Source organism: Nipponia nippon, unplaced genomic scaffold, assembly GCF_047370975.1.
Source record: "Nipponia nippon isolate SJK-2023a ecotype South Korea unplaced genomic scaffold, ASM4737097v1 scaffold_10, whole genome shotgun sequence".
Classification (NCBI taxonomy): Eukaryota; Metazoa; Chordata; class Aves; order Pelecaniformes; family Threskiornithidae; genus Nipponia; species Nipponia nippon.
The window spans coordinates 36,659,876-36,675,860 of NW_028262291.1; the positions used below are offsets into that span (position 1 = coordinate 36,659,876).

General features: G+C 35.2%; 1 protein-coding gene across 1 annotated transcript in view; it reads right to left on the bottom strand.

Moving 5' to 3' along the window:
• SPRED1 (sprouty related EVH1 domain containing 1) overlaps window positions 1-15,985 on the bottom strand; it is a 64,085-nt gene that overhangs the window by 14,091 nt on the left and 34,009 nt on the right. Inside the window, exons 2-4 of the mRNA XM_087746627.1 lie at window positions 14,097-14,271; window positions 6,006-6,174; window positions 4,653-4,702 (exon numbers count right to left, since the gene is read on the bottom strand). Coding sequence (XP_087602753.1) covers window positions 4,653-4,702; window positions 6,006-6,174; window positions 14,097-14,271 — 394 coding nt within the window. The remainder of the gene's footprint in view (window positions 1-4,652; window positions 4,703-6,005; window positions 6,175-14,096; window positions 14,272-15,985) is intronic.

The following is a 15,985-nucleotide window of genomic DNA, read 5'->3' on the forward strand; positions in this document are numbered from 1 at the left end:
CACAATATATTATTAAATTTATTTTAAATGGATAATATAAATTAGTATTACTTTTAGTTCTAGGAACTACACCTAGCCAATTTATTAAGTGCACTAAATATTGCTAATCCTTAGTGTTTTATCATGTAGTATTTTCTTCTCCATAAAAACAATAGTGTCAAGCATAAATTATTTTCCATTTCCTTACAAGTCATAATGTCAAGTTATTTTTGTAAAATAAAATTTGTGCAAAGCTTTTGTTGTAGACAAAATAAATCCAACGGTCACTAAATAGTGTATTTACAAAGAGGCACACCAACCATTTATGTCCTCCTTGCCTGCACCAAAACCACTTAAGATGCACGTAAGTTGCAGGCCTTTTCCCCTTCATATTGACAAAAAGCCCAATGTACCTATTTCTGAAAGAACAAGCCAAACTTTTTTTTTCTGCTTGTAATTTATCGGTCTACAGTTTTCTTCTGCCAGTAGTAAGAAACTCAAAAGCGTAAGTGCTCCATTTCTTGTTACTTCAAAACTGTTAAAATGTGTTGGTAGCCTATAAATAACACCAGTATGACTGCATCAAGAAAACCTGAAAGAAATTAAGACTCAACTGCTCTATTTTTCAGTTCTCAAAAGCAAGACTTAGCATTTCAGTATCCAAAAACCCACATAAAAACACTTCTAAATGCATGAGCTCTCGATTTCATTTAGTTAGATTTACTTCTAAGAAAAAAAATTTCTGATTTTAAAATTTTTTTTCAGTTAAGCTAGATGAGTTTTAGAGCAAGAAGTTTATATTTGGTAGAGGAAAAGAATCTGAGCCAATCTTTGAACGAACAAGCAAACTGACTTAAACAAGCTGCTTGTCTAACTGCATTCAAAATGCCTGGTTTTATACCAAAAAATCCAAACTTCCTACCAAAACAAATTCCCAGTGTGTATTTCCATATAAGTATATATACATTTCCAGGATCCATTTACAAACATTACTGGAAGTCAGATAGCTCTGCATTAACTCATTTCAGTATTTCTATTTGAAATTAATCTAGTAAAACTAAGGCTTATTTAATGATATAAACAATTTGCATATAATATGTTCATTAAACAACTAATAGTAATTGTAATCATTTAAGCAACCTTTACAAGCAAGTATGAACACCCTTAAGATTTTAACATTATTTGTGAACAACAGAGCATCTAAAGAAGCTATGTCTTTTTAAAATGACTTGATCTTCAGTAAGAAGAATGCTTTCTCTGTGACATTTTATTTAAAAAATGTAAAAAAAAAAAAAAAAAAAGAAAAAATCTAGTGACCCAAGGTACAATATGGTGAACAAAATGCTAGCCTAGAAAAGCACAAGATGGGTTCTATTTTGGGATTTGCATTTAAGAGTTGCACACACAAGCTTTGGACAACCCCTATTTCTGCTTGCTACATCTATGTAACGTGGTAATACTTATTACAAGTAGGCATTGAGGTTTAACAGCAGTGCCACTGACTAGATCAGAAGGCTGTGTGTTTTGATCTCATTTGGATCATTTTATTTGTTCTGTGTAGCACTGAATATAACCAGCCAGTAAAATAACTTATGAAGCATGTTTTGCTTTCTCCATCACTAATCATCTTCATTTAAAAAAAAAAAACAACTGTTAATGAAATTTATGTACAAACTACATACTATATTCACACTTCACATATGCACTAAATATAGGATTCTTGCTGTATAAGGTAACTAGAACAGCATAGACAAAACACCTTGACAGCAGATGATGTAACTGACAAAGACCTATTAAAATTAATATTTCAAATGTACCTTGATGACATCCTGGTATGACATTACCTACCACACTAACTAACAAAGAAAGACAAGAAACCTAAGAATACCAATACACATGATAGCTACTACAGGGTATAGACAAAAATATAAGTGCATTAACAAACATGTTATGAAAAGTAAGTGTGAAATAACCCTTTTCTCTTTTTGATATTCTGCTATTTTAGAAACAACTTATGACTACTTAATTTTTTTAATTAAATGGAAGAGCTCCACTGCTTGATCTTTTGTACTTTATTCCTTAGAGGTTAGAAATTACAACTCTGGAAGACTGTTCTGATGAAACAACAAACATCCCATTGACCTCATATCCAAGTGTCAACCTGCTCTTCAACATTCTATCCACGCTCTAAAACGCCCTTGCATAGATATACTCCAAAACTTACTCAAAAATACTATTAGAGACTTGGGAAAACAGCTTATAGAATAAACAGGGGGGGGAAAAAATCATTAGGCCTTTTAAATTATAGTGGGGTGGGAAGAAGCGGGGACAAGTCAACATGACTCTTCAAATACATAATACATTATCTTTAAACAAAACGGTCTTAGCAGTCTTTCAAGTTAAAAAAAAGACCTGGGGTATCAAGTTCCACTTACAATGGTATCAATCTTGGAAGGGCAAGGAATTAATCATTTCGAGGAGACTGAACACTATTTGGTATTTCCAAGATATTCTTGATGACTAGACCTGGTGCCTGTAACTAAAAGACTGTAGCCTTTCTACACTGACATCCATAACCCTGCAATTACAGCTTCGTTATTGATACATAAACCTGATTTAGACGAAGCATAGCTAAACAAGGGTGGCTTCAGCCTTCCCTGCATTTCTTTTTTTTCCCCTTCTGGTATTGTTATCGATAGGCAATTCTATTATCATTTATTTTATTTTGGTATGCAGAGATATGTTAAGAGAGATTGGCTAGCTTTTTTGCCTCTAGAAAACAGGTAATTCTTGCCATCTATCCATGGCACGAATCCACAATTAAGCAATGTGTGTTGTGGTGAAGTCATTAAATATGTTTTCCTGTGTGGAATATAACAGATGATTCTACCTGCAGTTTGCACCAATCAGGATCGTTTGTACCTGTAAGTTTATATATAGAGAGAGTATTTTTAAAAAATATATGTGGGTTTTTTTTATATATATAAAGTATATCTACACTACCTATTTATATATCTAAATACATCTATATTTACATCTATACAGAATAGATGATGTAAATACACTTTTCTCCACTTTCCCCAATAAATAACTTTGTAAATATAAAGAATCAGATATTTGCTTCAATTTTGGCATCCTTATATAGAAACGTAACAACTAAGCAGCGTCATCAAGAGGTAATTAGTTTCCTCTAATCTCATTAGGCCTGTAGAAATTGCTCAATTATTAATCCTTGCAACAAAGCGTGTTTAAACAAGTCTTTTAAAAGCTGATTAAGGATTGCATTAACTTTGGCACATGTTTACTCCACCCTGTCAAAATCTCATGCTTACTTTAAATCCAAAATATCTAATATGTATAGCAATTTTACTTTAAAGTGCCTTAAAATAAAGCACTGCAAATAAGGAACAACAGGTGGTTTGCACAGCCAACACTTACAAAAAGAGATACATTTCTTCTACCATAAAATGGAAAGAAATCAGGAGACTCTTCTGCATTGCCACTGCATTGCAGTATCCTTTCTAAATACTTGACTCTCAGTCTCCTACCATAATTTGATTCTTACCTATGTCGTCAAAGTAGGCTGCTAATTTTCTTGATTTTGTGTTGCACAGGTTCTACACTACATCTATCTACACTGGTAAAGAATTTAATATTGCATAAATGACAAAACTCTTTCCCTCAAGAAACCACTTAGGAGTACTATCAGTTTTCTGAATAGTCACTAAGACCCCGAAGTCAACTTGTTCCTATATCAAGCTTTATATTAATTTAAATATCTGCACTCTGAAAACTGAATGTATGTGTGAATAAAGCCAAGACTTTCCCTGAAACTGTAAATAGGAAAGAAGAGAAGACAAGCACACACAGACACAAGTAGGTTTTTTTAAAGTTTGTTTGTTTGTTTTTTTTTTTACAGTTATATTACAGCTATTTACTGTATATATGTATCCATAATATTTGTTTATATTGGCTTTTTGATTACATGGATTCTTGGATATTACCAGGCAGTGCTACACATCAGTGTTGCACTACTTGATAAGGTATTTGTGTAAAGCATTGTAAGTCTGAAGCATAGTAGGAGATAAGTTTTTACCTGTTATGCCGTTATGGCCTATAGAAACGGAATAGTGCAAATAAGAAACAATAAAAATTTGAATCTCAACAAGGGACTGCTTTATCTTCAGTGTGTTATTAAAAATTATCTGAACTTCTGCCCTTGTTTTGACTAGATTCTTTTAACTGTTATCTCGGCATCTTTTCAACTTTAACTCTCAATGTTAGAAGCGTCTACCACTGCAGAGTGAAAATCTAGGAAAACAAATAGGATGTGCATATAGAAGAAGATTCCCGATGCCTCTATTATTTTTATTTCCCCGAAAAATATTTCATGTTCCCGTAAGTTCAAAGAGGACACATAACCTAGAACAGACACAGTAAACTTAAAAATTAAACTCAGGATGGTTAATCATCCTATTGATTAAATATTGACTATTTAGTTTAGGACAGACAATATTGTAAGTCTTCCAGATAACTGTTCTGGAACTTATTTCATTAAACTGCATTTTGCTATTGCTCTTACTTTGCTTATTCTCACTAATGAAAACAAAAATTGTTGAATGAATTTCTTCAAAAAATAACTGCACAATTAATTTAAAAATTTAAATACTCACTTGAAAGCAATCTTCTGCCACTTCAACATCATTTTGGGAGGGTGGATAACCTACAGAAAAGGTAAAAAAACCAAAATAGACAAGGTTATTTTCTTTTTATTTACAGTTTACTGCTTCCAGTAGTCCATACCATCCTTCGGTATCCAGCTATGATGATATAAATATGCTTTTTTACTTTTTAACCAGTAGATCACTGTATTTCAAGTTGATTTTAATAAGTACCATTCATTTCTACATTTTGTATTTTATATACTGAATATTCCTAGCCACACTCCTCTCTCTTGTTCACAACTTTCTTGTAAAAGCATTTTCAAAGTGTCATCAGAAGTCAGAAGCAAGGGAGTATATTCTTGTTAGTTTTCAAAACACTACATTAAAGGCAGATACATTTAGTTGGCATGAATGCACACTGTGCTATATTTTGCTATAAATCAGCAGAAATTGGAACTGTGAGACCCTAGGAGAGAAAAGGACTCATATGTTCTCTAATTATTTCTCTTGCAGGGATATGGATGATAGCAGCACAATTCAAAAGAAGTCATTCTAGTATGTCAAAAAGCATTTCCTTTCAGAAACACATTTCTCCCTTTGCTAATATGATAATACATATTAAATCCCTAAACTTAGAGCACAACACAGCACAGAATATTTTGTTTAAATTTCTCCCATTGAGTTACTTTTACAAGCCTGAAAGAGATGTGCTTTCCATCAACAGACACCTGTTCTCTTCCCTCCTTCCCTCTCCCCATCCAGCAATACATTTATCATATTTTCAGCTCAGAATTGAGACTTGATGATCTTCAGTTTGCTCACTAGTTTCCATGAGGTCAGTGAAGCTCTGGAACCAGTTAGCCATATCAGAGTAAATTCTTCTACCGTCCCATATAAACCTGTCCTCAGAACTACTCTGTCAGCTGTTAGTAAACAAATAAAACTAGTAACTCAAAGTATGTGCAGACAAAAAGAGAACTCAATGGGTCTCAAATCATTCAACTTCATAGCTTATCCTCTAAGAACACAGAAGCTGTAAGAAGCTTCTGAGAAGAAGGTCCAAGTAAGACACTATAATGCTCAAGCTTCCTCCATTTCTTCACCTCTAAAAAAAAGAGGCAATGCTTTATTATGTAGGGATGTTTCGCAGAATTACTTTATTAGCGTTTGTGAAACAATTTAAGGCACTTGGATGAATGGCACTTTAGAAATGTCAGAAGTACTATTTTAAAACTGTTAAAATCTCAATGTGCTATAGATCAATCCACATCCTTAAATATTGTCAGCATTAATGTTATGTGCTTTGACTTATCTCATTTACTAAACACTCAAAACCGCTCCCTCTTCACCTGAAATATGTACCTTGAGAAATATCCTCTACTGCTCTCCGAATACCTCTGTCAAATGCTCTTGCATCAGCAGGACTCTGAAATGTGAGGCCAAACTTTTTGTCATCAATCTTCCAGTGGTAAAAAGTAGGAGTAACTTTGTTGTAAACAAGGTCCTTCTTTAATGTGCATTCCAAGACCACCTTCCAGAAAGAAGACAGGAGGAAAAGATATCACTGACTAATGTAACAAATTTGAGAACAAAATGTAGTCTTCGTGAATTACCTGAAAACATACATCATAAGAGCAGATAAAAGTCTCTGTTTAAATTTCTTCCTGTTACAAGGATGTAATTTTAACTTCGTTTCCATTATGGTCAAATTATTCACTAACAGTTGCTTGATAGGTGACATGGGTTAAGGACACTATTTGTATACCAAGTGAATCTTCCCAGCCTCAAAAGTATCTCTCTCATACCTGCAGCAAGCACTTCTGTCAGATTTGCTAGATGTTCAGCAAATGAAACAGGCCACACTCTGAAAAAACATTACTGTGGTGATACCAAGTATTACTGTATCAATGGGAATTTTATTTGTATACTTATTCTGTAAAATTTTTAAACACTGAACTAACTTTATGCTGCTTTTAGGCTGTAACATTTTTCTCCCAGAAAGGCTACTAGACAAGAGAAAATAATACAGGAGAATTAAGAACTGAAATTAATAAAAGGTAAAATCTTTTTGAAGGTATTACTGCCTGTATCTAGACACAAATATATTTATGGCTCATGTTCAACTATAATGAAAACAGTAATTAGGAATAATTAACAGGATTATCTGGCTACAAAACCATTACAGGTATACATGCACATTCAGTTATGAAGCAAAGTTGCAGTCTTCACATCATTTCCCCACTTTAAACTGGCTGGGATTTAAAATATATTCGCATATTTAATTTACCTGCAAAAATTATTTTATGCAACATTGTTACCTTGAATGTTTCTTGATTAAAAAAATCCAAGGTGAACAAGAAAGTATGGAGGGACATGCACTGGTCTGCTTCTGTAGCACTAGGTTGAATAAAATGCACAGCAAGACAACCTGCATCTCTGTATTCCTACTAGATTCTGAACACCTACACTGAAAGGTGAATGAAGAATTTTAGTATTCTATCATTTCAACACTAACGTATTTTCATTTTTAATTTTGTTACATATGCAGCTTTTTGAGAGAAAAATACAAAATTTCTTACAGCATATGGAAAAATGAGGTTAATTATAAATGTAACTGAGAAAAAAATCTTCAAATTTAAAAAAAAAAATCTGCCTGTGCATAGATTATTCTTACATATCCTTTGTGTTCTTCCTCTCCTGTTCCTGTCTAATTATTACATAGGCAAATAGGGTTTTTTCTTCTGCTTTTCATTATTTATTCCCCCTACCCTACACTCCACTACTAATCGTCTTCTCTCGAGTTTTACTGCCTTTTAGCTCTGTCTCTAGAAGGATGACATTCTTCCTGCACATATAAACTCTTTCAGCATTAAAATAATTTTTGTTACTCCACTCTGAATTCCCTAAATGGCCAACAATATGTAGGTACAACTGCCTACAAGAAAGAATATGAAGGAATCTATCTATCTGCTGGAGATGTGCAGGAAAAGGTGCTGCAGGGAAAACAAAAGGTATCATTCTGCAGTTCTAAGGTATATTGATCATTCTTTGTTCCTTTTGATGACTTTAAACTTGCTTCCTGCTAAAAAGAGGAGTTAAAAATGAAGATGTCTAACATCAATGCATTTTCTACGTCTGTGAGCACTTTTGGGGGATCTCTACTATATTAAACACCAACTGTTTTCACACCATATTTGTGTGGAGTTTCACCTAAAATATCAACAAAAAGTACTGCAAGACTGATTTTATAGCATCTCAGTAAACATCTGTTCCCAAAGGAGTTAATCCAGATTACTTTATACTGAAAATTCATACCTGGATGACAAATATTTAAAAATATACTACCACTGGAGATAAACTACTGGATTAAAACTTTACTGAATACCAGCTATCATTTTCAAAGAAACCCAAACCAAACAACCCCCAAACCAAGCCCCCCAACCCAAAAAGAAACTGCTACCACCTACCCCCCACCTCCAACCCTCACAACATATTATAAGACAAGCACTCATTAATCAAACAAGCAAACATTCTACCAAACACCTTGATTGTTTACAGCTTGATTTAAGGAAACAACAAATTTGACAGGACAACACTGATTTTTCAGATCTAAAGCTGTATGAGAACAGACCAGTTAACACAGTAAATACAAATGGTAAAAGGGAAAAATTACTTTGATGAAAATTGTACGTGTTATCAGACATACGAATCCATATAGGCGAGACTTTTTGCCTCCCCCACCTGAGAAAAAACTCAAAAACTGTAGGTCAGAATTAGCAGTGGGACACAAATCTATAAATGCCCCATCTTCAATAGTTTTTGTTGCATCCAGAAATAATAAAAAACCAAACAAACAACACACCAACCACCCCCTAAAGCATTTTTTTCCTCCCCAAAACGCTTCTATGCTTTGCAGCAACAACGTATTTTTTCCTTGTTAAACACAATGCTGTCAAAGGCGTCTTTATGCTGAAGCATGCAAACTATCATTGGGGATGAGGAAGAAGCATCCCAATACACATAGCTCCAAAGCCTGGAAATGGAAACCAAGCTTTTAGCAATACAGATTTTTCTTTCGAGTCTTCAAACATACAAAACTCCAACTACTTTTTACTGCGTTTTGCTATGGCTTGGAACTCTCCACATCACATGTGAAGATGATATCAGACTCTCCCACATGGTTACCAAAAATCTGCCTTCCCAAACCTTTTTAGGTAGACCTTCCCTAAGATCTCCAGTGATAAGCACAACAAAAACCTGCAAAATTGTAAATTAAGTGGCTATAGCTTAACAAAATTGCATTTTTTAATAAACATGGGTTACTGTTGAAGGTTTTCTTCATTTGGAGACAATATAAGACTTCCATGCCAATATGAAGCAGCCACCTTAGCATGTAATGGCAAATGTTGCAGAGTTATCAGACTCAAGACAGAAGAGCTCCAGATCCACAAGATCAAGATCTAAATTCTCAGAGCATAAATAGGGCTATATGTCTACTTACTACTATTTAATGAAGAAATCCTTTTAATATCCAGATGTCATTAAGTGCAACACTAATGAGTTCATAACTACGGATAAAAATACTTGCTTCCTACATGTTTCTTTTCTCACCCCTACAAGCTACATTCTTTAAAGATATCAGAAACTATTTGGCTTGTGTAGACAAGATGAATCTCTAAAGTCAGAAATTTTAAACTTCAACACTTCAAACCCAAATATTTTTAAACAAAAATGAATATTTAAGATATTAGCATCATTATCTAGGGCTTGTTTCAGAAACAAATATGAAAAAAACCTTATTGCATTTGATATAAATTTCTATTTTGATAACAGACCCCATAATTGAACATTTCTAGATACTGGGTACTATTTTACTGGTTTCTAGCTGTACTTTCAACAGCTTACAACATTACATGTAGATAGGTAGTTTCACAATTTCTGATTCCCAGCCCAAAACTACAAACACATAAGGATAGTTTTTGATGAAACTTTTGAATGCCTTTTCTGCTAAATAGAATCAAAGGCTTTTCTCTAGTCTTGAGACCAAGCAGCATGACCTGAGTGTATTCATGCTACAGAGCATGTGGCCCCAGTGCCACTGTGACCCTGTGACATGATTATTTTCTGTGCATGCCTTTTTTTTTCTTTTCAATTCAAAAGGTTAAGACCATGTAAGGACTGTACTACAGCCCATCAGAATCAATCTTTTCTCAAACTTTAAAGCCAGTTTAAAAAGTCAATGATAAATTAAGTTTTTGAACAGCAGATTTTTAGAAGAGAACAGTATTTATATTCAGTTTCAGCTTTGTATCTTTCCCTTTGCACAATTACCTGTTCTTCAAAAGAAAGATTTTAAACTTTGATTTGTCAATCCTGACTCACGATCCAAAAGATACTAGTCACTTTTTTTTTCTCCTTCAGTAAAAACTTACATGGCAAAGGACTCGAGAAGAAAATAAAACAGAACAGAGAAGTCTATTAGACTTTTCATTCCAGAATGTAAAATTCACCAAAGCCTAAAAACCTGTAAGCTTGAGCCTCATGTATGTTTAACACTAGTGCTATTAAGATAGAAGAGAGCTACTGTAAACACAGTAAAAAGAGAGCAGCAGACCTGACCAGGTTAGGAGGAAGTGCAATTGTTCCAAGCAGACTGGCTGGAGCCAGATCTAGGAAGGTGAGTATAATAAAGGAGGAAACGTGTAATTATGTCAAAGTCTTCACAGAATACCCTTACATTCCAACGCAGATCTAAACAACCTGAGCAAACTAGCGGGGAGCATTCCCTCTCCTAAATTAATTCAACGGTGCCACCACTTTTATTTTCTTCTCACATAACTAGGATGCTTTTTTGTGAACCCCATGAGATATTTTAAATAGCTCGGTACCACACAAAAATGTTGGAAGTTCTACATATAGCCTGAAGCTGGTTCGTAAAAGGGCTCATAGCAACGTGACTCTAAGGTATATAAAGAAACGATGAGAAACCCCCAACAAGGAACTTCAATATTTTGAAGTTCAGTCCCATAGTATTTAATTTATACAACTGACTTACAGACTGAGATCTATAGTCCTAATTAAATGCCCGCATATCCTATAAAATATATGGAGAGATCTGGCACATTGGAACGGAATTGCAATGTAGTGTCAGAAGCAGTACCTGGAGAAGCAGCAACTAAAGCTAGTTTACCAGAAACAGTAAGAGAAGAGATAAAAGATCTCTCATTCTTTTTGAGTATGACCATTTAAGAGGGATCTGGAAGATACCTCCATCAAATACCTCACCTATGGATTTCAAGTTGCTTTGGAATAAATTCCACCCTTCTACTGATACATAGGTTGAACAGTAACACTGGCATTAATGATTCCCATGTATCTTGGGTAAAAGCCATAGATCTGAATTCCATTTGCTCTCTAACCTGAGGTATTTCAAAATCCATGCTTCCCTGTGTCCCAGAAAAGTGCTCCAAGTTCCATGCTATAGCTTTTCCAGGATAAGGGAATTTTTGCACCTTTTCTGGAAGGTAAGCCAGTTCACAAAAGACAGACTTACTGGCCAGAGGAAATCAAAATATAATCTAGTTATAAAGGTATGCTAACAGTGTGTAATGTGACTTGGGGGGGGGGGGGGAAGACTCCATTTGTAAGGATTATTTCCTTTATTTCCTTTTTTAATCCACAGAAGTATTTTCAGAAATGGCTGCGTACCTTGCAAAAAAGTAAGTGAACTGGAAATCATGGTCTAGCTGACCAAGCTGTAATGACTTCTAGATGCTACAATGGATTAAACTTTCCTGAAGACACATATGCTCAAAGTCTGAATAATGTAAATGTTCAAAATGGTTTAGGAAGCTTTTTTAAAAACGATATTGCTACTTTCTCTTTGCAAATACAATGGCACAGCAACCAATTAAACCGTGTATGACTAACTTCAAAGATTATTCAGGTGTACAGATTTACACACCAAGGCTATTCTAAAATGAGATTAGAGTGATGGAGCACAGAAACACCAGATTCAGTATAACTCTTACTCAAAATCAGAAGATGACCAAAATATTTGGTCCCTACTCAATAGCAAACATGATGAACCCATAACAACTTCCACTTTTCCTTTATTTTTAAAGAAAAAATAAAAAAATAGCATTTTATGGCACTGAAGTAATCTTTAACAGTCCTTTTCAGGGTTGCCTCTTTGAGAACACAGCCTTCTCCACTCTTTCAGTTGGAACAGACAATTAAATTTCAATTTCTTGGTGTTATTTTTCTTGGTCTTTTCTTTGCATTATGAAATACAGTAGTCACCTGTCCATTCTATTTGGACTAAAAAAACCAATTGTTTGGCTTCATTAAAGAAAAGGTTAAAAATTGTGCTTGAAGAGTGAATCCACAGGAATATCCTAAAAACAAATGTAATACCATTAACTATATTGAGAGCATAAGGACCAGAACAATTTTAGAATCAGTGACCGGATCCCTGTCCAATAGAATTTCTCTTCCAGTCTCTGCTGCGGTCCTTTGGAAAAAGTGTCATGACCTAACGATGTCCTCACATAGCTTGGTGTAGGATCTTGTTTCTTTTATGCCAACAGGGGTCTTGTTGCATACTGTGCAACTTTGTTGTTAATTCATTACACATTAGCTGTTGCTTATAAGTGCATTATTTGAAGTCTGAGGAAATATGTGCATCCGTAGCTTCCTTTTACTCCGTCACCAAAGCATCACTGGCTCTGCGGCATTCTTCCCCACAGCCTAAATCTGTATTTGTTGGCTCCCTGAGCTTTATTCAATATACACTGGATAGATGTTCCTCCCAGCTGCATTTCTTCCATCTTTTACCCTGTGTTTTTGAGGGGCTGACTTCCAACAGCAACTTCCTAAAACTGCAGTAAGATCAAAGTCTGCCCTGACAGACAAGTAGGTCACATTTAGGGGCAGTAGAGGGGAGGACAGAAGGACACAGGATGGGACACACACAAAAAACCAAATAAACCCCCGAAACAAAAAACCTGTTCAGGATAATAAAGGTTTGGAAAACATATTTGTACTAACACAAGCTTGATTTCTCAGACAAGAAGAGCAGAGACATTTAAAGCCTTCTACCAGAAGTGGAAACGAAACAAGGCTTGCCCAGGGGAAGCATGAGAGAGAGTGCAAACAGATCAGGACACTGATGGCTGCGACATATTCATATGCACGTCGTAGAAACATTAAACCAGCCTCCAGTTCTGAGCATTTTATTACCCTCAGATTCTGAAGGCAAGCTGTGAATGTCAAAAACATTAAGAATTAAGAGAAAATTGTCAAGTATCTCTAAATGCAATTAAGCTCCTCAAAAACAGCCTCAATAAGGCTAAAAAAAGTTCTAAAGGGAACTACTGCAAAGTGAGGAAGGAACTGCAGGTGCACATAGCTGTGCGGGAACATAGGGTACTCTGCTAATAGCACTACGCCTCGCTGAAACAACTGAGTCAGCAGAATTTCTATTTATATGCTGTCTTCCTACAACAGTCACAGTCAAGGCAGAAAACTCAGCAGTCCTGCTTCAAGGGAGAAACTGGTATGTTTGAGAAAGAATCAGCAGTACAGTATAAGAAGCAATTCTACCTTTTAAGCTTACACAGGAGTCAAATTATTGGCAGAAAAGAGTAAGTTCTTGATAAAAGTCATTAAGATGGAGGTTTCGTGCTTTCCCCACTTCTCTGTTTCCACAGTCAGACACCCTCCCCTTCAGAATCCCATTTGGCACACAAGTAACCAAGCAAGCCTTAGTAAGCCAATTTTCTCTTTCATAGGTCTGCATGTAGAAATGGCTGAGATCCTACAGCAGTTTTGCTTTTTTGAGGCTCACTTTCATGATGCTATTTAAGACAAGTTTATTACTGGTATCTTATTTAATGTAGCTGATAAATGAATACTATGTGTTCATCAAACCAGATCAATTCTTGGACCTGTCAGCTTCATATTTTCTTCCAACACAAAAGTTGTTTTCATGTAAAATGGCTACTTTTTGCCATAGTCAAATTCCACAACTAACGGAATCATTACTGAGGAACTCCTTCAGATTTTTTGTTTTTAACAAGTTCTCATTTTCTAACACTCCTATTAAACACAGTATCATTGGTGTATAAACAGGTTAACAGGAAGATTTAACTTTAACCTTCCATTGGAAAAAAAATCTGAATAGCACAATGTTTTCCCAAATGGATGGAAATCTGCAATGAAAAAAAATATGTTTTAAAGTTTCTAAAAGATCAACATGCTTAAATCTAGAAATGCATGGTATTATACCTGAAACAAATAATTGGCTCCTTAGGTATATAATCACCGATATGGATAAAAGCTCAGCAACTGCATTAGACAGACTATAAATTTGCTTTCTAGTCTACAAGCAAACATCTATTCTTAGGTCCTATGTAGTTTTAATAGGAACATTAAATGGATGTAAATTGTTACCGTTTTATCCCTGAGTCGTTCTCCATGGATAAGAAAATCAGCACAGCTATTCTCTTCCTGGGGAATGACTTTGAAGACTGTGACACAGCTTAGTCCACCCCCTCCAAGTGGTAACCATCCACCACTTGAGTCATCCCGGGTCATCACCACAGCTCGCACTCGTGCATAACTATTACTGGAAGAGATGCAAAAGAAGAAATTAGTTTTCCATAAATGCAAACCAGCTAAGTCTAGTTAAAAAGAGAAACAAAACAAAAACCAAAACAAAACAACAAACCCACAACCAAGATCAGAATAATTAACATTGTGGTGGTTCAGTCCTTCCGTAACAGTCACCTAGAAGAAACCAGCCTAAGAAGACCCTCTAAAAAAATGTTCCTCTGTACTTTTATGCCTTCATTAGGACTTCTTGGAGCTTACATGCGATTCCTTGTAAAGAAACTTAACCAGATTATATAGTTCCTCAGAGTCAAAACTGATATTCTTCCAAAAACTTTACAGTCAGTGATCTAGCTAGAGATGGCCAGGGGTGGGAAGAGAGTAAGAATCAACTCCCGTTTTATTTTAGACTAATCGTGAAGCCAGTCAGCCACCATGAAATTGCACAGAAAAGAGAACAAGAAAGCCGAAAGAGGTCAGGCCTTGTGCCACTGAAATCTAAACAAGAACAGGCTTCTAGCCAGAAACCCCGCTTCCCTTCATCCCTCCCTCCCTCCTCCCCACGCACATAACCCGTCCTTTGCAAGGGTAGGTCAGGACACATGCTGTGGGGTTCGACAACAGAACCAGTTACGGCTACTTAAAACCTAATATTTGCAGTGTCTGCTAGCTGGTTCTCTCCTGTATTTGCCGTGTGTGGAAAATTACTTGCATTTTACAATTTAACAGCTTTTTCCATCATTTAGCATTTTTATAAAGTAAACAAACAGTTATGACTTCATTACTTAAAAGCCAAATTCCTTTTTCAGAGTCTCAGAAAATGAGTTTTTGGTGACCTTCTCTTTCTTAGCTTTAATTTATTTCTTTTAAATTAAATGACACATTTTAGTTTTGGTTATGAATTTGCTGCTACATCAGTTGGAAAACACCGTGGTTTACCAAGGATGTTATAAGATCCTACATTTGAAGTAGGATTTACTGCATGAATGTAATAGTCCATGAATGAACATTCCAACACTTTAAAAGAAATAAGCTTCACGATATCTTTTGCAACATATTTCTGATTGAGAGTTTAAGTACTTATGCCAGTTAGCAGTAGTGATGTCAAATTTAAGGACTGAACAGGAAATATTAGAAGAGGACAAAGTTGTTTCTTCTGTACAAAATTATTTTTGATATAACCATTTACCAAACTGTTGTATTTTAAAATGATCACTGCTTCATTTTTTCCCCCCAAATGTCCCAAAATAACTGAAGGTAGGCTTTTTTGCGTAATTAATACATTACATTCACACACACGCACACACACATGATTCACGCATATGATTCACTATATATAAAAAAGAGTTTTGCTGCAAGCATCTAAAGCTTAAATACAAAATGGCTTGCAAAATGGGAAACAGAACAAGACTATCCAATTTTAGCTTATAGGCAAGTGAATTTGTTTATAGACTTTGTTTGCCCCCTCCAAGCAAAAAAACAGCCTCCTCCTCCCCCTAACCCTCATAGTTAAAATGACAGTTCAGTCAATGTTTCTCACCATTTCTGTACCAACATCTTTTAGTAACTCCTCCCACACAGCAGACAAATATAATCAAGAAGAATCCAATCCTTCATTGTATGCATCTATCAATTCTAATATCTGCAAATAAAAATGGCTATATCTTGATGCTCGATGATATTACTGAAAGTTGAGTCATTCATTGGTCTCTATCACTGTATTTCACTCA